The 27,737-nt window shown below is 40.1% G+C and overlaps 1 protein-coding gene across 13 annotated transcripts in view; it reads right to left on the minus strand.

Annotated features, from left to right (window-relative positions):
* ANKHD1 (ankyrin repeat and KH domain containing 1) overlaps positions 1-27,737 on the minus strand; it is a 116,428-nt gene that overhangs the window by 66,182 nt on the left and 22,509 nt on the right. For all 13 annotated transcript variants that reach the window (XM_075766614.1, XM_075766617.1, XM_075766618.1 and 10 more), the window contains exons 3-6: positions 5,726-5,882; positions 2,758-2,905; positions 1,703-1,850; positions 413-646 (exon numbers count right to left, since the gene is read on the minus strand). In XM_075766614.1, coding sequence (XP_075622729.1) covers positions 413-646; positions 1,703-1,850; positions 2,758-2,905; positions 5,726-5,882 — 687 coding nt within the window. The remainder of the gene's footprint in view (positions 1-412; positions 647-1,702; positions 1,851-2,757; positions 2,906-5,725; positions 5,883-27,737) is intronic.

Here is a 27,737-nt window from a genome sequence, read left to right on the forward strand (position 1 = left end):
ACCCCATCCTGTATGTCAGAAACATTTGTTCTAACTTCACATTTTCCTAACAACTAATAAGAGATGTTTTCAGAACTTGCAGATAGTTGGTGAAGGGAATCTGAACAAAATAGGGAATGCGGTAGTGGGCGAAGAGGAGAGTGGTGGTGCGTCAAAGCACAAGTTTGGATGCAGCCAGTCACAAGTTTTCACGTGCAGCATGTCAAATACATGTCCACCACATTTGGACACTAGTAGACAAGCTTAATACCTCTACACCATGGATGAGCATTTCCTGACACTGAGTTTAAACCCAAAATCCAGTATTCCAAAACTCTTAAGAAAATATTTAAAGTATGGCTGGAAGCTTTAGTTAGATAAATCCTAGCAAATAAATTTAAACAAAAGTACAAAACAAGGCAAAAGACAATACCTTTATAGCATGCGAGCGTAAGTGCACTTTCTTTGAACTCGTTGGAGTGAGTGTTGATTCCTGCACCGTATTCCAGCAATACTCTTGCAACCTCAACATGACCTGCACTGGCTGCTTCCATTAAAGGGGTATGCCCGTTCTCATTGTGGTCTTCTATATTAGCACCGGCTTTCAATAGCACCTTCACTATGTCAACAAAGCCCCCAGCACAAGCGTAAGTGAGAGCTGTGTTCCCTGCAGAGAAGAAGTAGTTTACATGAAAGCCCCTTCCATCACCCATTCCTAATACAGGAAGGAAATTGGTTCTGTTCAGAGCTGTTAAAACTAAGTATATCACTAGCAGCAGCCTTTTACCTCATAGCATTGTTATTCCAGCAAATAATTTCAGGCTGGATATAAAATCCCGATACAGTGTGAAAGAGTTTTAATGCTAAGCCAATATTACAAATCAGGCTTTTTTTCCCCCCTTTGCTTCTTGTATTTCCTACATCAGCACACAAAGAGGATCAAATACACACACAGAGATCAATGACTAATTTTCATGCTCACTGTAGAGTCTGGGCAGGAAGAGGGTGGGGGGGGGTTGATTTTTTTTTGCCTAAAGACTGTATCCTGTTATCCCTTGAAAAACTTTTACTTGCTGGATGACAAATTTATAATTTAAAACGCTGGTACTGTAAGTGACAGACAATCACGTACGGCTCATGTTTTAAATGCTACAGTCATTTTTAAGGTAAGTTCTGCTTAATATGGTTAAACATCAAGCTAAAAAGAACATTTCATAGGTCAGACACTTGACTAAAATTTGAACAAAATTTAATTCTATCTTAATATTAGGAGAATCCAACTGCAGGTTAATACTCAGCAGGTTAGTTAAGCTGTGGTCAAGCATCAGCAATGTAGACAACATTCAAAGCTTAAAGAATGTACCTCCTCTTTGGTAAAAAGCAACAGACCAAAACAACTGGTCTTGACCAGATATGTTCCATGGTCTTCCTACTGGGCAATTTTGGATTATAGAAATGAGAAAAACTAAACTTCATGTATTTTTCTGGTCATCTAACATCACAGTGGTTTTCACATGAACAGTGCTTTCCACTACAGTTTATACTAAAAACAATCTTTTATAATGGCCAGGTAAGACTAAATGCATCCACTATTTATCTGGCCTATTGTTCATAGTTTCATTCACAAGAAAACATTACAGGAACTATCAGACAAAACCACAGATGTTCAGAACAGCTTATGTGCCGGTCTTATTAATTCTTTGTGTTCCTGCTTCCCAGTTACCTGTTGAAGACTGTGCGTTGACATCTGCACAATGCACAAGGAGAAGTTTAACAATATCTACATAGCCTCCGCTGGCAGCTGCCATTAGGGGAGTTATATCTCCTTTATTCCCTCGATCTTCAACATTTGCATGCATTGCTAGTAGCACCTAGAGAAAAAAGTTCACTTTAATGAATAAATTGCAACACCAACATTTTGCTTTTAGTTCAGTGGGGCCTGTGAGAATGATTCTGCAATCAGCCGTGACATCCCCTCGTAGTAATACCCCAACGGTGAAGCACAATGGCACTTCCCGGGACCATTTATAATTACTACCTGCACTGTACTCTGCTTCAGGAAATGCTGTTTTTCTACATTTGTTCATATCTGCTAAAATCAACATGAAGTTACAGTGCAATATTGACATTTTCAAAAGTCACAGAGGCAATTCACCAGCCAGAACAAGAGCAGAGAAACTAAACTTGCATTAATGACCACAGCACACATCAGGTCAAGCTTACAGGTAAACAGTTTTCTCCTTGTACTCTTGCCTGGCACCAAAACATGAAGCTGGCCACTTTGAGAACTATCATCTATACAACTTCAAAGAAGCATAAATTCTGCCCTTAGATACACAAGTAGAAAAGCCAAAAGTTAACACAAATTAATACACTGTTGATACAGATGTGATTAAAAAAAGGATTGAGTGACTGAGAAATGAGTTTTCAGAATGTAACCACTTTAGTATTTGATTTTACTTCTATTTTAGATCCTCTTGCAGTATCTGCTTGACAGAATAGCTTGACTGCATCTAGAACAATGCCAGAAAAGCGGATACATCATAAAACACAAGATACATTCCTCACACAAGTCCCTTAACCTAAAGGCATATATGACAGCATTTTCCGTTAAAGAAACAAATGATAACTGGAAGCCCACAATAAGATGTATTAACTGATATTCTGTTCAGATTATAAAAAAATATTACAATCAGAATAGCTAAAATGTTTACTTATCAAAGAAACGCAAAGACAATGCTTCACAAAGGTTTAGTTGTGATTATATCTGTTACTCACTTGTGCCAATTCATAATATCCTGCTGAACAAGCCAAGCAAAGGAGACTTTCTCCTTCTTCGGTATGTTCATTTACGCTTCTTCCTTCATCCAGCAGCTTCCGGACAGCATTTACATCCCCATCTGAGCATGCTTCTGCCAAACTGCGACTGGAAAATCAGTTACCACAGAATAAGCTCAAAATAACTCTGCAATAGATGGGTAGCTTTCCTACACAAGGAAGAATTGTTTACTTCAAGACTCATGACATTAGTACTAAGCCTTACTAGAAAATATACCTTACAGGGTTTTTTTAAGAGTGTGTGTGTGTGTATATATATATATATACACACACACATATTATTTCCATGAGTGAAATGGAGATAAAGACCTTGCTTATATCTAAATTAGCTCGTCTTCATCAGTTGCTAACTCACGTAAGCTTTTATATAGACTAGATGCAGAGAAGAATGCTCAACACTAGGTAATTTGTTGTATTTTCAAGATACAGAAGTAAATACCGATGCTATTCACACTTCAGTGGAATGCCAGATGCACAGAGGCTATGACCACAACAAACTACTAACTATAGGTACCAAAGCAAATTTCTAGTAGAGATAAAGCCAAAAAGTGATCAGTCTGGTATCACAGAGACCACTAATACTGAATACTGCAACAACATTAGCTTCTGACCATTGCCTCTCCTGTAGTGGGACTATTTCCTTCTTAGCACTAGCACAAAGTGGTTATTTTTTCTTTTAATTGAAAACATCAGTTTCTTAATTTAAGTAGCCCTTGCAAAGAAAAATCCTCACTTTATAAAAGGACATCTTAAAGGAAGAAAGGAGAGGAGCCTTGCAGAAGTTTACTATGTTTCCTTTCATGCACTGTTAAAAGCATATTACAGAAGTTTTCAGATGGATGAAATAAGCCAATTGAACTGCACGTATTTTAAATAGCAGTAACACCACAAATTCTGCATGGAACACCACTAACTCATCCTTAAAAAAAGCCGTAAGAGGTAATTACAAGCTAAGAGTTAGAAGGAAAAGACAAGACAAACCCTGAGTTCTTGGCATCTAAAGCTCAGAAGTCTATAATCACTACTTTAACTATCATTAACCTCTGAAGTAGAGAGAATAGCTATTTCCCCCAAGACCTAGGAAAGTACACTAAACAAATCTTGAAAAAGGTGAGCTGACCTTCTATTTATTTCAAACCAAGTCACCTGTCTTTTTTTTTTTGTACAGAAAAAGATTTAAAAGTGTAACAGCAAAGACCACTGTTAAAGCACTGCTAAATGCAAGCTTAAACAAGAGCAAGTCACGCCCAGTACCGAGTTACACTTCTCCAATTGATTATATAATTTTATTTATAAAAATATATGCAAGGAATCACGGTGCCTCAGCCACTGGGAACCAAACCACAGTTAATACCCTGGTGGGAGGGGGAAGTGAGGAAGACCCTTCTGTTATAAACAGTAGTGGACTGTATGTGATCCTCTTTCTTGCCTTTGTTGAGGACAGGGGTGACATTTGCTTTCTTCCAGTCCTCAGGAACCTCTCTCATTCCCCATGATCTTTCATATAAATTGAGACTGGCCTCACAGTGACATCAGCCAGCTCCTTCAGTACTCATGGGTCCATCCTATCAGGTCCCATGAACTTGTTCGCTGGGCTATGTGCAACCTGCTTAAATGGTTCCTGACCTGATACCAACCAAGGGCAATCCCTCCTTGGTCCAGACCTTCCTGCTCATCTCAGGGGCTTGGGATTCCTGAAAGCAAATCTCACCAGTGAAGTCCAAGGCAAAGGCAGCATTCACTACCTCTTCTGCATCCCCGTCACTAGGTCCCCTGCCATATTCTGATGCTGGCCCACATCTTCTCTCATCTTCCTTTTGCAACTGATCTGCTCACACTATCATATCTTGTTGCCTTTCATGCCCTTTGCCAGATTCAACTCCAGGGAGGCTCTGGCTTTCCTAATCACGACTCCCGTATGCCTCTATATTCCCCATCGGCCACCTGGTCTGCTTCCACCTCTTGTATGCTTCCTTCTTACATTCAGGCATACTTCCCCAGCATATTTTCATCTCCCCATGTTTTGATCCAGAAGTAATTTTTCTAGCTTCAGTTAGGAAATGAAACTATATTTGTTCTATATTTGAATTTACATTTTGAGCAACAACTCAAGACTACTGTCCTTACTGGAAACACTTTGTTTTGCAAATCCCAAGTCTGAATTTCAAGAGGACATCCATATGCAAGGAAACTTAAGACTTTCAATTTTTGATTGTAGATCTGAAGTTCAACAGTAAATGCAGTCACACTGTCCCAACAGTTTAGGAACTATTTGCATCACTTTGAGAGTACAAAAATCTTTCAGGACCCCTAAAGATGCTTTAAAATTATCAATGTAGAAGAACACTTTTGACAACATAGGACAAATTCTCAGTTCTGTCATCATGGGAGTTAAATGCTGTCCTCGTTAATTATCAGTTACAAAAACTTATCAGATAATATAGTTTCATTTTCCCCTAAGTTCCTGAGCAAGATCCTGGGGCAAATCTCTGCCCTGTAAGTATTCTTATTCTCTTCCAACTTGTAATACAATGAACTAAATTCATTAGTTTCCAACAAAGTACACTGAGGTAGTATTTAGAGAACTATCACCAACCTAAGAATTTAGAGAACTATCACCACAGCTAAGAATTTAACCCATTTTTGAAAAAGATATTAACTCTCTAGTACACAGGAAGAGCAGAAGGTTAGAAAGTAACATTTTTTTTGTACTTTTCTCTTATACTTTGAAGCCAATAACCTGATGGGATAGTAGTTACACCTTCAGATTCAATAACTTTGCTTCTGCTAGTAGTAGAGCAGACACATTACCAAGTACTAACTATAAAGTTAACTGATTTTGAAATTAAAAATACAAATTTACATTCTATAGTTGGGAAACTGGAGGTGGGGAGCAATCAATACATACTTGTCCACTTGTCCTGCATTGTGATTGTTCTCTGCTCTCATCCGTGTCAATGCAGCAGCAGCTTCATCCAGTGCGCAGCTGACAGAGGACGTCAGTCTTCGGAGAACCTCAGGATCTGCGAAGGCTTTACCATCGGCAGTGGACAATTTACCAATTCCTTCAGTGTATGTTCGTTCATCATTCAGGTTAGTATGAAAGTCACACAAAAGAAATGCAAAGACACTATTTTAGATTTCAGCCACATGCACTATTAGTTAAAAATCATACGCAAACATGCCAGAAAATCAGCTACTTAAAAGTAACTGTTAACATTTGCCTAAGACCTGAACATTTAATTAACTATAACACGGGAGTAAGAAAACTATTTTTCAACTGGCAGCACCAGTCCCAAATTCCCAACTCATACATTTGAAGATTTTAAAAAAAAAAAAAAATATATATAAAATAAAAATCTTGGGGAAATAAGTCCAGGTGTCAAGCCCAGCTTGGTTTAATATTTTCTGAATGTGGAGAATTTTCCAATTTAAAATGTAAAGCTATTGCCCCTTTCTCACCCAAGTCCATCCAAGATGAAGTGGACTTAGCTCTAATACACCTTTTCTTTTTTAAGGGTAGGAGAAAAAATTAAAAGTTATTAGCTTCAATTCCCAATAATTTACATTCTAAACTGCACAGCTCTAGCTACCGGCACAAAAATTATGAAACAAAATTTCAAATATTTTAAGTATACATGAAATCAATGCCCCCTCTACATTAACACTGCACAGTAGAAACGCTTAGACTCAAGGAACTTCTGTAACAGTTTCTTTTTTAAAAACAGTTTCTTTGCTGAAGGCCAATACAGACAGCATCATAAGAAGGTATTTATCCCTCTCATTTACATGGCTGATATAAAACTATGGTACAGCTGTGTAGTTTTACTCCACACAGGCTTTACGCAATATAGCTCAGCACAAGGTATTTTACATATGCAAATGTCACTGCGTGATTGCCTCTGCAGTGTAGGCAGGGCTTCTATTTGCCTGTGCAAATAGTGTAAAAAAGAAATGCACTGATGAATAGTATGCCCCCCCCCCAAAACAAACAAAAGAAACCCCAAAAAACCACACCCACAACACAACCCACCAATTTCACATGCTACAAAAAGCAAATCGTTACTGGTTTATAGATTCGCTACCTTCACCAGTGATGAATCAGTCACTTTTCAATTCCTTAGCTGTTAAACAGGGTCAAATTAGATATAAGCCTCTGAAAATAACACATCTTACACCTCAGAAAATTTGCTATTTAGTACATGCATACCTCTACAAGACTGATGCACCATGTCTCCCACAACCTAGCTTGTAATTACTACAGAGTAAATACTGAAATCATACTTTGAAAGTTTCGAACATTGTCTTCAGACAACGTGCTTTCCCAGCTTGAGAACATCCAATTTGTTTCTCATTAATGTCAGAATCAATACTTACTAAATTTCTACACCCTGAAAACAATTTAGGCCAGCATACACCAGGCACACTCTGTTACATTGCACCACATCTCTGCTGCAGTGCTAAGTGTTAGCTTACAGTATTCCAACTCAGTGTTGCTGGAAATGAAGAGTCCCTATCCTATCACCAAGGCAAACACCTGTGATGGAGTGCCGAAGTTTACTTGGCTGACTGAAACTGAGTACAGTGTATAAGATGAGCTGCCTAAGACAGCTCATACTACCAAGCATACTACCTCCCTGGCTCTAACATCCTACCTCTGCATCGCTTCAGCATTGTCAAGAGGTTATGAAAAACAATTTATAATTAATTACTCACTCTGTGATAAATTGAGACATTACAACTAGATCTGTTCACATCACATCCATCTCGTTTTCAAAGACTGTCCAGCGCACTGCAGAGCAATCATAGCAAAGAAACATAGGGTCACAGACTCTTGACTCCACGTACCTGAAGAGACTACGGGCCCCATGCCCCGTTCCAGCTACAAACTATTGAGGCCATAACCCTTCCAGCCACTGCTGTTAAATATAGCGAGGCCGTAAGCAACAAGCCTCAAATACCACAGCTCACAATTCACATATTAAGATAAACCGAATTTGTTGTTGGTTTAAAAGGGGATGTAAGTCTCATCAGCTCCACAGTTGCAGCAGGTGGGACAGCGGGAGACAGTCACTATGAAACTGCGCTGCGGCATCGATTTACTACCAAACTCACAGAGAAAGTGATAGTTTTTACATAGATCTGCTTGCCTAGGACAGCTCATGGTAGCTACACAGATGTTTACACTAGCTATTTCTGGTGGCACTGCTGGCATACAGCAGCTTGCTGTGTATAAAAAAGTACTGCCTAAGGAAAGGGAATTACGTCTTCACAACTGAGCACTGAGGCCTCATCCAGGACTGCCACAACCAGACATGAACACAGAGGTAAGCAAAGTGGAAAAGTACTCGAGATAAATCCACAGGATTTAGAAAAATGACCCCTGAGCAAAGGATAAAAAAGTGTAGATTTAAGCTTACAAGGAACAGCACAACAGCAGTTTCCCTCCACTTAGAAGGGTCTCACAAAGGAGCTGGTAAACAGCTCTACTGCTGGCAAAAGAAGTGGGAAATAATAAGTCCTGCCAAAAAAACAACCCTAAACACTCCACCCTCCCAAAAAAAAGTGACCTGGCTATCTCAATCATTTCAACTCACTAAGGCACTAGATCAGACAGGTTACCTAGACGAGCAGAACCCACACTTGACCACTCTCTCCAAAGCTTGCTCATTGAAGCATTCGTACACAGGATTTCTGAAGGCAAGAGAAGTCACACCACAGATCTAAGTCCTGTGTCCTGTAAAGACAAACGAACTTCAACCGCTGCAGAGCTCTTGCTCCAAATAATCTGTTTTCATGGATTACTGCTGGTGGTCTCCTGGAGGACTTATCAACCACAGGTCACTGGCCCTTCCTTCCAGCTAGTAAGAACACACTTCCAGCTCACTACATGCAGGACTAATACTCTTCTTGTCTCCTCCCATCCAACCAATACTGAGAGCATTCTCAAGAACGTTCTCCACATTTGCTCAAAATTTATCCTTCTTGCACACAAGTGATCAAATTCTCACATTATTACAGTCTCACTAGCACGTTACTGATTACTGATCTGACACTGCCTGAACTGAAACCCAATGTTTGACATTCTGTGCTTCCTGCAGGGCAATGGCACATTTTCAGGAACACAAGCCACCACATTATCTTTTCATGAACTGATCACTGTGGCAGGGTAAGTCTGAAAAGAGAATATGGGAGCCACTGTGGACTGTTTTTTATTGAGAACAGTCTACAGTCATTAACCATATGGAGACAGTGATGTTCCCAATGCAAAATTACAGCTTATCACTAAAATTAAGAGCACATTCATAAGCAAATCAAGAGGAAGTACTTCCATACAACATGAGCTACCATGCCAAGGCCAAAAAGGTGAATTTAAAAATAGATTAGATAGGCTCATAGTATTACTGTAAAGCCTGCACCTTCTAAGAACAGTGGCCCTGGAAGTCACTATTTAAGGACACCCCTAAAGAAGAGACTAGTGGAAGGATAGAGGAGAGACTATCACCTGTACTGTGATTTTACTGCTATTCCCTCAAGTGTCCGCAGCTAGCCCACTGCAGGGCACAGGGAGCTAGACAAGTCTTCAGTCTACCGTTGTGGGACAGTTCTTTAGCTGAGCATCTTCTGCTGAAGCCACATGCCAGTGTGTTCACAAACCCTGGCAGGGACAAGGCCAGCAGCATTATCCAACAACTGAAAAGAGAGCTCAAACATCCTTGGGAACAGGTTGCCCAGAGAAGTTGTGGATGCCCCATCCTTGGGAGTGTTCAAGGACAGGTTGGACAGGGCTTTGAGCAACCTGACCTAGTAGGAAGGGGGTAAGACTGGATGATTTTTTAAAGGTCACTTCCAACCCAAAAACCATTCTATGATTCTATAGTCTCCCCTGAATGGAAGTAGATGACCTAGCTCTTCTACATCTGACACATCAACGCGCAGACTGTAGATCTCTAATTTAGAGAGAAAAGCATGAATTCCAAGATCTGCAAGCAGATTAGTCCTTCAGCTGGACCACAAAGCACCAACTCTATGGTATACAGATTCAGGCTGCATCTAAAAAGGGTATTTCCGCCAGGTTAAACAAGCAAACAGTTGAACAGTTTAACAGAGATGAAGTGTCCAGTACAAGTGACTACTGCATAACTAGGTTGGAGTCAGGAGCAGATTGCTTTTTCTCCTAAAGCTACTATGGCAAACAGCATGACTGAACTTAGTGGCAGATAATGCCAGATATTCCACACATTAGTGTCATACTACTGAACTATTGAACTACTTAAATTAGCCTGAAGTTGATTATAGAGGTGTATTAGAACAAGAAGCTCATCTTTTAAGGGAAAAGCTTGCTCATCAGATACATACCTATGCATCTATAGCCAACACTCCAACCTGAAGTGGATGGTTTCCTTTTTGACTTTCACACTTACCAGGATATTATTACTACGTAACTACCAAAGTTAGAGTTTTAGGGTAACATGAAATGAGCTGGTAACCTCTCAGTGTGATCTTCCTCAGTTTAATGAGTCAAAGATGCAGATATAACCTCAGAAACACTGGAATACAACCAGATTTGTGTCTTTGGAAATCCCAAAAGGGCAGGACCTTCTACCACTGGTGCAATTTTGCCATGAGGAATAAGAGATTACATTCTCTGAAAGCCATGTCTGTGTATTTTCACAATTTGAACACTGAAGTTGAAAGTCATGAATAAATCTTGAAGAGCCAACAGGAATAACCTAGGCCAAAGTTGTTTCAAGTGCACTGCAGTAAAGGAATAAGTCAGATACCCACACTCGAGCAACCATTCCCTTCCCTTTTATTTAAAGAAAAGGAACATTCTCACAGGAGCATCAGTTGCTGTACCCTCCCTAAATGCATAAAGCTAATATCGGGATAGAGACAATACTTAATTGTAGTTTCTAACTAGTAGCTCATAATTATCACCATTTAAAATACCTTAAAAAGAAATTACTCTGGTATGGAGCCCACAGTTAAGTCCCTCATACATGAGTACGATCATATGCTCAAAGGAGACCGTTCCAAAGAGATCAACATATCTAAGCATAACAGATTATGTCCAATAATCCTCACAAAAACTGCAGACTCAGTGGTGATTATATTCTTTCCCAGTCAGTTCCAGCACACAGTATGTTCTAACACACACTTGAGGCCATTCACCTGCTAATATGTCCAATTTATGATCTAACGTTCATCACAAAGTTTAACTCAACTTTAGCTCACGTGGAATCATCTGCTGATCCCAGAAGCTTAAAGGGATCCTCTGTTTCCTTACGGTCTTACATCACTTGACCCCAAAGGCAGGTTTTGATGGAAATGTGGACAGCTTGAAAAGCCCAAAAGAAGAATGAAGTGAGAATTGTGACCCAGAAACGTGTCTTTCTTTTAATGGTATGTCAAGAACCTGCTTTAATCAGCATTGTGTACAAGTAGCATCTCAAAAAAGATGAAGAGGGTTCAGGAAAGAGAGATGGGACATTGTTTTAGCTCCTCTATTGGAATCTCCATTCAATAGGATTGAGAAATTCTAGACTGTCAAAAGCAACTGCTACAGCCTTGTGCCAACAAGCAGTAACTCTACCAGCAAAGTATTAATTCTAGCACATCACACAGGTGCTACCACAAGACAAGGCAGCAACAAGCAGGACTGAACATACCCTGTTCTGCAAGGTCTCAGGTGGCTTAACTCAAATTCTCACCACAGGTATGGCTCCCTAAGAGCACATGAGAGGAATTCAGTTCACATACGTTAAGAGTAGAACCTAACGGAGAATTCCTAAAGAAAAGAGATTTCTCAGGACCTTTTAATCCACCTTATAAGTTTATTTCTGGTAATACTTAGGAGCAGCACAGCATCCACAGAAAATTATCACTTACTATTTTCTGTAAATTCTATCAGTGGCAGAAGCAAGCAGAGATGATATCAGTCATCTACCAAACAGCAGGCTGCTGCTTTCTGTGATGTCACAACTTTCTCCTTTGTGTATGTTAACAGAAAGCGATTTTTTAATTCCCCATATAACTAACAAAAAGGGTGCACTTTGCACCTCTCTGATGATGTCAAAATATTTTCACAAATACTAGGTTCATATTACATCATTTTCAGAGCCAGTAAACCAAGTATAGCATTGTCAGCACACTCACCAAGACACACATTGATCTTCTGGCAAACCCAGGAAAACATCGAATCAGCTCTAACCTGCTGCCTGTGTTTAATGCCTAAGCAAGGTTTGCAAAATTCTAGTTGCCTTGAACAAGTAACCTAAGTTAGCAGCCAGGTGGTGAAGCAACTGGAATTGGCAAGCACAGCACAGGCGCCAAGAGCACATTCATTGCCAGACCCGTGCCCACGCCACTCCAGGTCAGGCTGCAACAACTGCCCGATGATCCCAGCATGGGCACTGCTGGTTAGAAAGACATGGGCACAGCAGCATTGAACACAGTTTTGCATCACCAGTTTTCTAACAGACCCCAGCTACCAAAAAAAAAAAAAAAAAAAAAAAAAGGTGGCAAAGCTGGGTCCCACTGATTACATGACCACATAGCAACAGAAAGACAGACAGACTTTAGTCTTGCAAATGAGATTTCAGCAAGTATGAGAAGAACTATTTCAGCCCATCTAAAGTGAGAGTGGATTGTGCTGGCTCTATTTTTTCTTGTAAAAAACAGTCCAAAGCCAAGCAAATCAAAAGTAATACCCATTTTCAAGTTTCACTGTTTCTGCATTAAGATATCTAATTTACAACATCAGAATGAGGGACATAACATATTAAAATATTTAATATATTTACAGTTTTTGGAATGTATTTTTTCTTGTAAGCTGATTGCTCAGAATAAAGTTCTCAAGGAAGAAACCACACGTTGAATAATGCTCTTTGTATACAGGAATTAGAAAAATACTAATAATTCATTCTAGTGTAGTCATCTTTCTAAACTTCACAGGCTTTTAAAAACTTCAAGATAGTGTTGTTAAAAAGGGAAGGTTTACTTGCTGTGTAAGGAAAATAACTGTTTTAAGTCAGAATATAAATTGAGCTATGCCACCGGGATTTTTGGGTAAACCATTTGGCCTTTAAAGCAGACTTCTTCATTAAACCAGTTAAAGTTTAAAACTCTCTTTATTAAGTTAAGCATGCCATACTTAAATTTCAGTATGATTCTGGTGAGCCTTTGAAGAATTCATACATTATTTACAGGCCCTAATCACATCTAATGCAGTACCCAGGACCATGTGTGAATGGAGACCTTCAGTAGCTTGTAATCCAAGAATGCACAAAGACAACTTGTGCTGAAATCTGCAGACATTTTCCATCTGGAATATCCCTGAGATATGGAAAGACAATTAAAAAAAAACAACCCACAAAACAAAAACAACCCAACTAGTTACTTGAGACAATATACTTTGCCTTACCTGCCTACATTTCATTGCTAACATTATTTGTATAATAACACAACCTTGTTCAGGAATAGCTGATTCTATTTTGCCTTTCAAAAAACCCCACATTGTGACATCAATTTCATACCATGCAAGTCCTCTCCTGACATACTTGCCCTTAATACATTGGTAGCAAATACCTTTTTACTATAATTTTTTGTTTTAACCTCATCTTTTGTATCATTCAGAAGAAAGATGAACTTTGATCAGAAATGCTCTTTCCAAGCTTTTGAATTCTCATTCCTGACATTTAAAATCGCAGAATCATAGAATGGTTTGGGTTGGAAGGGACCTCAAAGATCATCTAGTTCCAATCCCCCGCCATGGGCAGGGACACCCTCCACTAGACCCCATTGCCCAAAGCCCCATCCAACCTGGCCTTGAACACTGCCAGGGACGGGGCAGCCACAGGCTCTCTGGGCAACCTGCGCCAGGGCCTCACCACCCTCACAGGGAGGAATGTCTTCCTAACATGTAATCCAAATCTATCCTCTTTTAGCTTAAAGCCATTCCCCCTCGTCCTGTCACTACACTCCCTCATAAACAGTCCCTCACCATCTTTCCTGCAGGCCCCTTCAGGTACTGGAAGGCCGCAATTAGGTGTCCCCGGAGCCGCCTTTTCTCCAGGCTGAACAATCCCAACTCTCTCAGCCTGTCCTCATAGGAGAGGTGCTCCAGCCCTCTGATCAGCTTTGTGGCCCTCCTCTGGACTCACTCCAACAGCTCCATGTCTCTCCTGTACCAGGGCCCCCAGAGCTGGATGCAGTACTCCAGGTGGGGTCTCACCAGAGTGGAGTAGAGGGGCAGGATCACCTCCCCCGACCTGCTGGTCACACCTCTTTTGATGCAGCCCAGGACACGGTTGGCTTTCTTGGGCTGCAAGCGCACACTGCCGGCTCATGTTGAGCTTTTCATCAATCAATACCCCCAAGTCCTTCTCCTCAGGGCTGCTTTCAATCCATTCTCCACCCAGCCTGTAGTTGTGCTTGGGATTGTGCCGACCCACGTGCACTTGGCCTTGTTGAACTTCATGCGGTTCGCACGAGCCCACCTCTCCAGCCTGTCAGGGTCCCTCTGGATGGCATCCAGCGTGTTGACCACACCACACAGCTTGGTGTCATCGGCAAACTTGCTGAGGGTGCACTCGATCCCAGTGTCCATGTCACCAACGAAGATGCTGAACAGCCCCGGTCCCAGTACTGACCCCTGAGGAACACCAGTCATCACTGTTCTCCACTTGGACATTGAGCTGTCAACCGCAACTCAGAGCGGCCATCCAGCCAATTCCTTACCCACTGAGTGGTTGTACACTGATGCCATGTACTTCTGAGTTGCAACAAACTTGCTTATCTTACCCTATCATCCCAATCCAAGAACACTTCGATTATGGCCTAGCACATCCTCGAAAAGATATCTGAGACACTTGACAATGCTCTAATCACCACATAACAGATTATCACACATTACTGTGCCATTATGTATGAGATTACCCATTAGTGCTTAAATAAGCATGTAATTTCATAGATAATATGAATCTCTTTAAACATCAATAATTATTTTGAATGGGAAAATATCATGAACTAAATTGGTTAGGTCCCCCTTCCTGCTCCAGATTCTTCCTAAATCAATCCTTCTGCACTGTGTAATACTCAAACTCTAAGATAAGAAACCTTAAATCCTATTTAACAGAAAGGGTTATTCCCAAAGACAGATGTGAATGCAAATCAAAGGAGACAAAATTATGGTGACACATACTGGTCATGTTTTCAAAGGCCTGATCAATCCTCATTCAGACTAAACTAGTTCCCTAGCCTTCAGCAGCCAGTAGCAGGAAAAAAAAATGTAATTATATACCTGCTCTCTCCAACTCCTTCTATACATTGCCACATGCTTAAATTTAACCCAGCTGACCATTACTAAACTTCTTCACAAAACTCTCTCAAATACGGCAGGTTTGGATTATTCAAATTGACTAAATGGTGTATACACTGAGCTTAGAGATCTAATTTTTGTGCTCCTTACAGTCCTTTTTACTAGGGCAAAACAAGGTACCCGAGTGATTTGTCTTACCACTAGCCATATCCTAACTGAAAGACTATTCCTTTCCAAGAAATACAGATTTCTAAAGGCTCTACAACAGCACCTTCCAAAGGTTTTGAACCTCGACTAGAATCACCCAGTAACATTTCTAGAATTCCTTCCTTCTTTATTACTATGCCAATTAAAAACCAACCTCTCTAAAGGCAGTGCCATTCCCTGGGAAGCAGGACTTGAGATCTAGGCAACCACCCCAGTGCTTCAGACCACACCTACTGCCCCAGTTTGCTCTGTGATTTTCACAAGGCAAGTAACTCCTGTACAGCACAGTCAGCTTGCCTGAACAGGCTGCAGCTTGGTAGCTTCCTTATCAGATGATTTATCACCTTATAAAATCAAATATAAAACCTGGGGTAGGAGAATGTCTCTTCTAATGTATTCTGCTGTATTTACCAGATTTCGGCTCAATGACATTCCCAGATTGAAATGGTAACCCTGAAGTTTACTCAGTTTCTTTGCTGCCACAGAGGTTTGATTCCTTGGCTGTTTTCTGTTGGGTTTTTTAGTGGTAAACCTATGAAAGTGTGAAAGCGCAAGGTAGTACAAAGCCAACGTGATACATCAAAACCAGAGCTTATCTTCCGCCCCAAAATCTCTAAGATAAAAATCCAATTAATAAATAAATTCCCCTCCCTGAAGTCATGACAACTCAAAATCATGCATCAGTAAGATGTTAGCTTCTAGTTAACATATAAAAATCTTCAGACAAGCGCCAAGTTTCCTGTTGGCTATTCCCTCCCCACTTGCAAAGGCCAGATTTCGGGGGGAACTCAAATTATAGGAGACTTCAGCAAGAGGTCATGTTCATTTCCTCACTGCAAAACATACCACCTAGAAGGGATTCTTTCATACAGAATGAGATTTAAAGTTTTCCCAACACCTTCTGAAATTAAAAAAAAAAAAAAGTTCAGCACTTTCACTGGAAACAGATCATGCAATAAGGTAAATGAAGCATCCTTCTGACATGACATGGTGGGTGAGCAGACCACCACAGTTACACTGAAAAAAATCATCTCACTCCAGAAAGGATTTCCAAACAAAGCATACAGGCAAAAAATCACGCAGAGGCGTCACCCAACCATCTCGTGTGCAGCCAAAGCTAACCATGAGCCTTCCTAATGTTTCGGTCTTTTACACTGATGTGTTTGCAGAGCAGTAACAGCATTTCTTAGTGAACTAATCCATATCAAAAGGCTGTTCCACAGCAGCCAAATCCTGTAATTAGCACTGCCATACCTCCACCCAGGCAAAAGCTTCAAGCACCTTCACACAGCACAACTTCTGCTTCAGGGAAGTCATGTCTATGACTCAGGTTTGTCAGAGCTGACCATGTGCATTAACTAAATTGGGCACTTCTGGGATGCATTTGAGCAACTGTGCCTGGCCAGTTGGCCCATCAGATACCTTAGAGAAGGGCTGTGGCCACATAGTGCAGAATAACTGTAAGAGGTCTCTGCAGTAGGTCTAGCTTTTTTTAGAAGAGCTGATCTTCCTCAGCCTGCACAGTTGTTCAGTCCAGTAACTCCTATCATATGCCTGGAAATCCCATACAGCTACAGAAAAGCTTCAAACTTTTCCCATGCAGAGAAGAAAGAATAGCCTTCCCCCCGACAGTACCAGCAAACAGAGAACGATAACCTCAGCATAGCTTAGGCACTTGGTGCCCATCTGACAGCAGAAAGGCTCAGCCTAACTCCTTGAGTAAGCCTTTGCCATCTTCTAAATCACAACAAAAGAATTTTCCTGCAAATGGTTCTGCTGGTTTAACATGACACCAGGAGCTGACACAAGTGGCAGAAAGAAAGCACTCATTACTGTGCAAAGCAAACGATGTTGTGCCTAACTTCAGACCCAAAAGGATGAAACAATCAGACAATTAATGGCAGCACTACTATTTAAAATCCTGGCACAGCTGAAACGTGTCCTCAAGATGGCAAAAGGCATGTAAAAATAGATAAATTTGGTTTAACTGTGGAAGGAGAGGAGGAAGGTGGCAAATTCCAAATCTCTTAGGAGAGAAAACCTGCCAGGGAAAGACAAGAAAAATCTCAATCACAACCACAGACAGAGAATAAGCATTTTTATTATGTAATGGTGAACTATTAAGACCACAACTAACTAAATTTCGTAGAAGTTTTACCTTCCCTCCCCACCCCGAAAATAAAGGGGGTTTTGGGGGGTTTTTTTTTTGCTTAGCTAGATCTCCTTGAAAAACATGTTTGGTCCTTTGAAAGTCCTCATTTAGAAGATATTTTAGTGTAGATACAGTCTATAGTCTCTTTCTGAGAAAAGCATTAACCAGAAGAATTCTCCATTTTTCAATTGGTCATTCCAACGCTATTAGTCCCAGGCAGGGAATAGCAAAGATTTGATATGGTAGGGTTTATTTTAGCTTTGTTTTCAAAAACACTAAAAAAAATACACTGAGGCTTTCAGTGTTTCCAAAGTCAAGTACACGCCTTTGTAATCTTCACCACTGAATATCAAAATGACAGTCTGATCTTAGCTCCAGTGCACTAAAAACTTAGGGTATCCTTAACATCCCTGTTGTGTTCAGCATAGTTACAAGAATTTATCCTTTTACATATATTTGATACAAACTTTCACTATAAAACTGTATTTTTCCCCCGTCTCACTGAGTACATGGCACAAACAGAATTCACTGGCTGCAAATTATATTTTTGTCTCAATTAGTATTTGGACATGCTAAATAAAACTCATTTAGCATGAAATTAAGAGCTACAGCTTGAGGGTGTGGTGGGGTTTTTTTTAATAATTAGCATTTTACAATACCTCATATGTCGCCATCACAGTTCCCCACAGACTTCCAGAGGAACCAGGTTTTCCATTTCTACAACTCAGATTCCTGTCAGCAAACCATTACACCCAAAAAATGTTTTCAATGCTATCTGAAAAGTCATGTTCAGATCATCTGCTAAGAGTTTTCTGGCAAAAGCAGAAATACAGTTGTATTCTCCTGGGTTGTGTTTCATGGTCTTAATCTAAAAATATCCCTTTCTTCACAAATCCCCACTCCTACAAATAATAGGAGTTCATCCACTTGAGCAATATCCACAAGCGAAAAAGTATGTCTGAAAGGCCATCACGACATACACACGCCACTGGAGAAAGTTACCCTTAATTCCAGCTTCTAATTTTTCACTTGCTTGACACTGCAAACTCTCAATATTATATTTGCATTTACATATATTTCAATGTAGTTGTCAGAATGGGAGGCAGAAATCTCAACAACATTTCTCTCTGCTTTCCAGTACTGCAACTGAAGCAGCGAGATTGTCTTTTTTCAGAATCAAAAGATAGTAAGTACTTCTCCAGCTATTTAGTTCTTATTGTTATTTTGGTAACATTTTGATGACAAGGGTTCCTTTTTGGGATCATCTGCTTTTAACATCAGTGTGCCCAGATATCTCAAAATCTGAAAACTAATTTTCTATACTTCAGCACAAACATGAATTCTTGTTTAACTAGTTAATATGCATTAACAGTTACATTTCTTTTGAGAGTTTCCCTATTAAATTTCAATTTAGTCTCATGTCACTTCAGGTTACCTAGCCAGGTAATTCACAACATTAGCCAGCAACTTCTACTTTTAGTAAAGCTTAGAAGCCCCATAAGCAAATTCAGTGATGAAAAAACAGCTCTAAACAGACTTACAGATGTTTCTAGCAAAATCCCAATCTCCATAGTCTGCAATTTCATCTAATTCCTCTCCACCAACCCAATCCACCCATTTCCTTTGTTTTCAGAATGCAATAAAGAATACTGATATTTAACAGATAGGGAATACCACACATATTTTAAACTTAAAACACTAAAATAAAAGATTGGTTTAAACCCTGCAACAGAGTTTTGTTACCATATGAGAGTTCAAAAAGGAAAAAATAATACCAGAAAAGATATCCATATAACTATGTCCTCATACTCTTCATCTTATTTAAATTCTTGACCATGACAGACTTTGCTACGGCATAACTCTAGATTTGCTATCAGTTTGATTTTTTTATAAGCTTTCACTAGGCAACTATCTTCTCCCATCATATGAAAATTGGGTTACCTTTTCTAAAACTGAGCTCTTCTGTGCCTATCTAGCATTTGGCCACTGCCAGAAAGCACTTGGTGCTCCTCCTCTCCCTGGGTTTCCCCAGACACTCCCAACAACTCCACTGCACTCACATTTGGGAAAAGAAGAGGGAGCTTTCTACCAGCACAGCAAGATGAATTTAACCAGCAAAGGGTCTTTCTAGCCACCACCAGAACTGGCAAGACAAGAGAAAACCGTGCAGCCAGAAACAGAAGATTCCTGCCTGATGGTGACAGCAAATAACCACTAAATCACCTCAGCCAGCTCACACACCTTCCCTCTGTGCCACTTACTCAGAATGTCCAAATTTTTATGTTTCCTAACCAAGTATCTTTATAACGAAACCCAACCTTTCAATTTTTCAAGATTTTGTTTCTATTAAATCTCTAGCAAAGAAACATTTCCTTACTACAAGGCAACAAGTTCCCAGATACAATCCTCAACACTGCCGACTCCTTACAGGAACCAGGATATTCAGACACATTCATCACATGTGCGCATAAAAATCATGCTGAACACTCAACCAAATGCACTTTGATCCCATATAACATGTAGATAATTTGGGGGCATCATGAATTACTCCTGCATCATAGTTACAGCTGTACTTCATCAGCAAACAGCTTTTTTACCCATCTCATTGCAGATAAGCATCTGGGAGAGCTACCTGCCTCTTGGATTACCTCATGCTTTAAAGCTGCTGCTACAATTGGGACAAAAGCAGTACAACAGTAAAAAAATTGCCAGTTCTGTCGCAGTCATCATTTAAACAGCAATCCAATGGCTGAATTGCTTTAAACAAAGCAAACAAACTCAGGGGAGAATACAAGAGGGCATGTAGTTCAACACAAAGCCTGAAGAATTATATTCAAGAAAGTGTATTTCCTCTAGAAGAGAAGCAAAATTTAACACAATTATGAACTGAACAGACATTAATGCTGAACTTGTCTAGATTGGTCTGGAGTGTTCACTCATTCTCTCCTTTTTTGTTCTTCTTGTTCTTGTTTTTCAAGCACCTTTGGAAGAATTAAGCCTTGGTCCAAAACCTAGTGAATACACTCCCCACACCTACGAAATACTACAACCAATCACGGCAAAAAACTACTTGGTATGCACTGAAAGCTATTACACATGTGAACTCCTGGACTGAAGTTCTTACTCTTTATCTGCCACTAACAGCCAGGCTCCAATCGACATGCAACTGCTAGTTTATATCATTTTTGATTCCACAGCATCCCTGCTGGCCAGAGCATCTGCTCAGCTAGCATATTCAAGAGGCAACAAGATGGAGAGTGTAAGATACAAAGGAGGGGAGAAAGGAACATCTTCCTCAGCCCCAAGATTTTGTACTGGAAAAAAAGAAATTTAGTGTCTGCAAGGAACTTGGCTTTTTTTTTTTTTAAAAAGCACAGGGCAAAAGAGATGAAGTTAAACTAGATCTTTTCAACGTGTGGCAATAAGAGATTCCTACAAAAGAGGTTCATTCAAACTATCAGTGTTTTAGCTTGCAAGACATATGAAATGCAAGTACAGACATTTGAATTTGGCCTTGGCGGAGGAGAAAGCTTCTGTTTCCTCATTATGAGTTAAGAGCAATGGTAGAAGACCAGCCCAGGGACAAAAAAAAACAAAAAACCAAAACCAAACAACCAACCCCACCCAAAAAACCCCAAGCCAAAAACCTGACTGACATCCAGAGAGACTGCTAGGTAAGAACTGCAATAGGAAAGAGTCGGACAAAACAATTATTCATCAAGCAATTGCTCTAACCCTGGGACAGTTGTAACAACAGTCATAGGGCACATGTCAAGCCAGTGATGATCCTCGCAGCACATACTGCTTTTTTTTCTACATTTTCTCAGTCTGTAAAGATCTAATGTCAACTAGGGATCTATACTGGAATATTTAGAAAAAAATTTCTGCATCCTATAGAAAAATCACCGTACCCTGCCTATCTTCCCTTAGTATATGTGCTAGTTCTAGTTAATGCAGTATTTGGGTTTGTTCTGGTTTGTTACTTGCCATGGTTAAAAGTGCTTTTTTTATTACACAACAAAAAGCATCTAAGGCCTCCTTTCTAACTTGTTTTTGATTGTATGAAAATGTACTGTCTTGCATTTGAGAGGAATATTCAAAGCATAATGCTAACTCAATCCAAAATAAAGGACAAGTATGGGATTAAGCACTAGATTATAAACATTTGTTTTGGCGCTTCTCTAGGATTAAATGGGAGGTACTGTATATTACAGTTAAATAGGATCTTACCACTTCATTCTTGAAATTTTTGAACCAAGTCGGGGGGGTGGGGGGGGGGGGTGTTCACCCTTAACATAGGTAAAAACCAGCAATACACACCCAGAAAGATTTGCCATGTCAGCAAAATCACAGCTAATTACTTAGGTGCCTGATGCCTTTTTCATTGCCAGCCTTCTCTTGCCTCCCTTGCTACCACCTCCTACAACACCTTTTCCAGGGCCACAGCACCAGCAAGTATTCAAGTACATTTATGCACTTAAAACAAATGCTGTTCTAGTTGTATCACGCTTGCCAGTATCACTGTGATTAGCTAAGGGAAAACTTCAGCCACAAGCTGAATTGTTTGCCTGGCTTTGTTTAGCTTTTAAATGGACACACACTCAAATGGCAGACTCAGCACATCTCCCCTAGAGACGGGCAGTCACCTGCTCACACCCTGTCAAATGAAGCATGAGGGCACACATACATACCAGCACACTCAACTGGATCGTAATGACGGTATACAGTGCTGAACAAACATGCAAGAATTGGTATCATCTACCAAGTGCCCCAGCAAGAATCAAAGGAGCTAGGCTCCAAATTCAGAGCTCTGGACATCAGCTCTGACACTCCTGTATTTCAAGGAAGCATCCAGGCTAGAGACTGAGAAAAGAAGAATCACATTGCTTCTGGTTGCTTATACAAAGTAGTATCAAAACCCCAAGCCACTCTTAGGGAATGTTGACAATTTATTTAAGCTTACAATATGTACCCAATACAACTATAAAGGTAGAAACTTTGTAAATGATCCAGAAGCAGAAATCATGACCTCTGTAAGGAAAGCTTCAAAACAAACTCTTTACTTCGTGCCATCAAATGTGAAAAAATTTACAAGATTTATTTCATTATTTTACAGAAAAATATGGAGGCTAACAGTAGGTAATTATTTTTTAATTCCTGGTTCTTCCTTTCATGCCTTATCCAAGAGAAAATCTAGTATTTCCTCATTTCAAGTCTGACAATGGCTTGCCTCCCAGAATCTGAAAGATACACCTTAAAGAGCTGCTACTGAAACATGGAGGAATGTGGAAATGGTACTGTTCACTGTGGGAGGGTAAGGAGCAAAGAAAACCTCCACATATCCCTGAGAAACATCAAGAGAAGAAAAAAAAAATTATTCATGCTGAAAAAGGTGCACAAAATTCCTATTCTTGACTTCTAGTGTTCTAAGCCAAATATTTTAAGTCTCATCTACTTTAGGGCTTTGAGAACAAGTTACTTTACAGACACTCTCATCTATTTGGGGGTAGAAGGAGAAAAGAGTGGAATTACTTTCTGCTTTTTGAGTAACCTAAGGCTTATGGAGTAAAAGTATCATACCCCTACAGAGACTAACACCAGGATACGAATGCCATGCACAATAGAGATGCAGGAAGAGGAGAACTCAAATAACCTTTGAATGCTATTTATAGGCCAACACCCCACTATGAACTCTTTTCTCCAAATTTCTAGCATTCAACTGGAAACTGAGTCCAAATGGGCTGTAATTGCTTTCCTGAATAAGAAAATGGCTCTGGCTCAGTACAGTACTCTGTGACTATCTGGGAGGAAAAGATTTAAAAATACTTCTACATTTTCAAGCAAACAACTAACAGTAAGCTTTGAGGGCTAGTAACATCATCAACTTAACCCAGAAATCCATGGACTTTCAGCCCCCAGTTTATGCCAATTATGTATGGCAAAGCAAGCCAAAATACTCAAGTATTTGCAGAGGCTGTCCAAGTGTGCCACTTCTTTTAAAAAAAAAGATCACCACCCTAATGGTGTATAGCACAGACTACTGTATAAATTCATAAACTTTTGAGAAACTTCATAAAACCTCTCCTCTGCCTGAAAGGCTGTGGAGCCTTTCAGTACGCTGTCATTACATACACACTTGTCCTGGTTTCAGCTGAGAGGATTGATTTTCTTCATAGTAGCTAGTGTGGGGATATGTTTTAGATTTGTGCTGGAAAGAGCATTGATAATATAGAGATGTTTTTGTTCTAGGGACCTATGGTTGAGCAGTGCTTACACAGAGCCAAGGCCTTTTCTGCTTCTCGCACTGCCCTGCCAGCAGGATGGCTGGGGGTGCACAAGAAGTTGGGAGGAGACACAGGACAGGTGACCCAAACTGACCAAAGGGGTATTCCATACGATATGACATCATACTCAGTTTACAAGGGGCTTAGGGGAAAGGGGGGGGGGGGGCATTCAGAGTGATGGTGTTTGTCTTCCCAAGTAACCATTACGCGTGACGGAGCCCTTTCCTGGAGATGGCTGAACACCTGCCTGCCCATGGGAAGTGGTGAATGAATTCCTTGCTTTGCTTGTGCGCATGGCTTTTGCTTTACCTATTAAACTGTCTTTATCTCAACCCATGAGTTTTCTCACTTTAACTTTTCCAATTCTCTCCCCCATCCTGATGGGGGGAGTGAACGAGTGGCCGCGTGGTGCTCAGCTGCCGGCTGGGGTAAAACCACAACACCACTGCATAAAAAAACATCCTGAAAATAAGATCTCTGAGAATGCCACAGAATACAAAACAACCAAAAATCAGGATGCTACAGTCTTTAGAAAGAAAATAAGGACTTTATTTTACCATGACCCAACCTGAAGAAAGAACACACTCATCTACCGTAAATGCATTAGAAAAAACTCCCCTCCACAAGAACAGTCCAGGGGACTCATATCATCACATCGTTTTATTCTTTGTGGTATCCTCCTGCAGTCTAAAAACGAAAAGGGAAGAGGACACAGGTGCATCAACAGATGCACTTTCACCTAGGTCTGTGTCTCAGCAGCTCTGCTTCTTCAGATGGAGTTTTCATCCATCAGAAGTCACAGAATCCAATGTGTGGCACCACAGAGCAAAACTGAGCTTCTTTGGAGCACAATGTAGAGAGAAACTGTAACAAGCATTAGTCCAATGGATAGCTTCTGGATGGAGTTGCTTCAAAAAGCGACTATGGAAAAGTCTGGCTAATTAAGATTTTACTAAAGCAAACTTCTACCATTACTTCTCTCCAGGTCCTTGCTCTTACGTAAAGACTAAAATAAGGTTATTCTACCTCTACCTCTTCTCTACAGTTTAGGAAGATCAGACACTGAGTGTGCTCATTGTAAGAGAAGGCTAATAGCCAAAAACACAGCCACACTTCAAGTTTCTCCTCATTATTAAAACTTCCTACACGCTCCTTTCCCTGCAGAGACTTCCAAAACATGCCGCTTGCTTGTTTTTGGCAATTCAAGGTAAAGCCAACTGGAAGTCAAGCCATGTTGGTTAGAATATTCTTGCTCACTGTGGCCTTCATCTGTTACTCAAAAGCCACGTAATTCTTTGAAAGCAAAGATAGCATTTTAGCCTTTTATAATTATTCAGATTCAAGATTTTTTTTTTAAAGGACATATCCAAACAGAAGTGTCAGCAGATAGATATATATATATGCATGTACACAGAAATAGTCAACTGTACACACAGAGGAATAATTTGTTCAGGTTCTTCAGAAAAGTATTGGGAGATTTAAAGTCAAATTCAACTTGTAAACCAACATTTCTCCTGCAAAAGGCAAACAACAAACTGAGATGTATAAACAAAAGCACAGCTTGCAGGACAGATGAAATAACACTCCTACTCTCCATGCATCAATAGAGCTCAACTTGAGTAATATGACTAATTTGGGGCAACAAGCTATGAAGAACAGACATCACGTACAGAGACTCCAGAACAAGAGTAGATGAAAGTCTAAATAACGTAAGTTAAGGGCACAGAAAGATTTGATGTTATTCAGCACAAATAAACAAAAAACCCAACCCCAGTCTGCAAGTCAGTTCTAAGAATGGCTGCATTGAAAAGGGGAACACTGAACTTTGGTACGATGCATAAAGTAAGCAGGCAAAGCAACTCCACTAAAAAAAAAAATCAATTGCTTTACTACAACAACTTTCTTCCTTCCCTCATGAAGCTCTTCCAAAGCAGCTTAGTGCCCTCTTCGGCCCCAAGTTATGTATTTCAGCATGTAACACTGAGGACTGACACTTGGAGAAACCTTCCCGTTCTAAGGACTGCAGCTGGCTTGGCACACTACGGAGCTTCCACCACTGGAGATAGTTTGTCTAACCAGTTCTTAAAGCCACCTGTCAGGAACAGCACAAGCACAGCTGAATTTGCCTGGGGAGAAGGAAGAGGAGGAGATAAAACTATATCTACTGAGATTTCTTTCAGCCCTATTTTTCAAAAAGTTTTAAGAAGCTGTACAGAATTTGAGGAAAAGGTGATGGCTAAATGACAAGTTAGTAATCGCTGGTTTAGAGATAATGCTTTGTTACACAGGGAAAAAGTCCTTACAGAACTGCGCTGTGCCTTTTGTTCCCACAGCAAGAATTTTCTCGATGGATACAATGAGGATAAATTTGTGCAGTGCAATAGTTTTTGTTTTTTTTAAAGCTTCCTAGTACATGTTGAATCTTCAAGAAAATAATTTATAACAGACAATGAAACTGCTCATGCCCCATTGCAAAAAAGCCACTTGCTTCCACATGTACAATCAAAGATGAGTGGCAGTATATTTTACATAATTTTATGTTTCATTACTCTGGGGAAATTAGCATGACTTTCTAGAAATAAGCAGAATTTGCTCATTTCTGCCATGCATATACTACATTATAATTTGTTTTCCTAGAAACTTGTTTATTGCAATTACTTCCTAAACATACAATAGTGATATTTTGTCAAAGGTGAGTTACCAATTGAAAAAAGCAGTAGATTCACCTGTTACACCATATCCCGTAAAGTATTGACTCAGTATAATCTGTTGCTTCTGACACTTAAAAAAAACCCTAAGTATTTAATAACATTATAAAACTGATAGAAGAACAACATATTGTAGGTCCGCCAACAACAGCTCAGTTAATTCCGCTCATGTGTCCTGAGACACTCGTCACAGCACACAAACGAGACAGTTTAAGCAACTCTTACATAAACAGGTAGCAAGCAGCCCTGCTTGCAATATAATCATGTTACATCTTACAGTATACTTCCAATCAGCCCCAGAAGGGGTGGCTACACATTCAAACCACCAACCTGACTTACCAGTCTGTCTAGTATGGAGTTAAGTGGCTGGCACTAGTTACTGCCACCACACGTCACCATTAAGTTACACATCAAAAAAAATTGAAATCTGAGTGGGGAGATTCAGATCTGATCTTCTGCACACTATAAAACATTCATTTAATACGCAAACTCTGTTCTGAAGACTTCCAAACTCTGGTTTTATCATCATGTGCTAAGGAAAACTGCATGACTGACAAACGCAGAAAACAACTAAAAAATGCAAACTTAAAACCTAAGTCTGTGTAATTGAAGTTTTTTAAATAAACTACTACTAGAGTACAGGAGATACAAGCAAGAGACATAGGCTTTTCTACCTCCTGACTCTCCTGATGTGCTTAGGGAGAAGAGTTACATTTTGATGAATTCACACTTGCAACCATAGTAACTGCTTCATTTCACAAGGTTAACATGTATGCTTCCCTCTTACACAGGCATCACAAAGAAGGAATCATACAAGTAGCCATCTGTTTAGAGAGAGAAAGCATGCACATGAACGAAACAGAAGAAAGCAGAAAAATACTATACCACAGTCAAATAAGATACATTCTGTGACAAGACCTTTGGGTCACCAGCAATATTTGGCAGATATTAGCTTTAAGCAATCTGTAGTTTGAGCTAGTGTTTTATTTTTTTCCGTACCTGATTAATATCATAGGCCCACATAACTAGCTTACCTGCTATTGCTGTAAAAGATCTTTATTTACCAACTCTAACACAAATCTCAAGACAATCGAAACAGAAGCTTGCTTAAACGTACAGTCAACAAGAGTCTTTACTAGCTGTCGCACAACAGACACCTGGTACCCTGTAAGGGGGACCAGCTCCCCGGTACAGACCGCAGTGCTACTCAGCCAGCTCTAAGCCAACGGCCAGCAGTAGCACAAAGA

This window comes from Balearica regulorum, chromosome 14, assembly GCF_011004875.1.
Source record: "Balearica regulorum gibbericeps isolate bBalReg1 chromosome 14, bBalReg1.pri, whole genome shotgun sequence".
Classification (NCBI taxonomy): Eukaryota; Metazoa; Chordata; class Aves; order Gruiformes; family Gruidae; genus Balearica; species Balearica regulorum.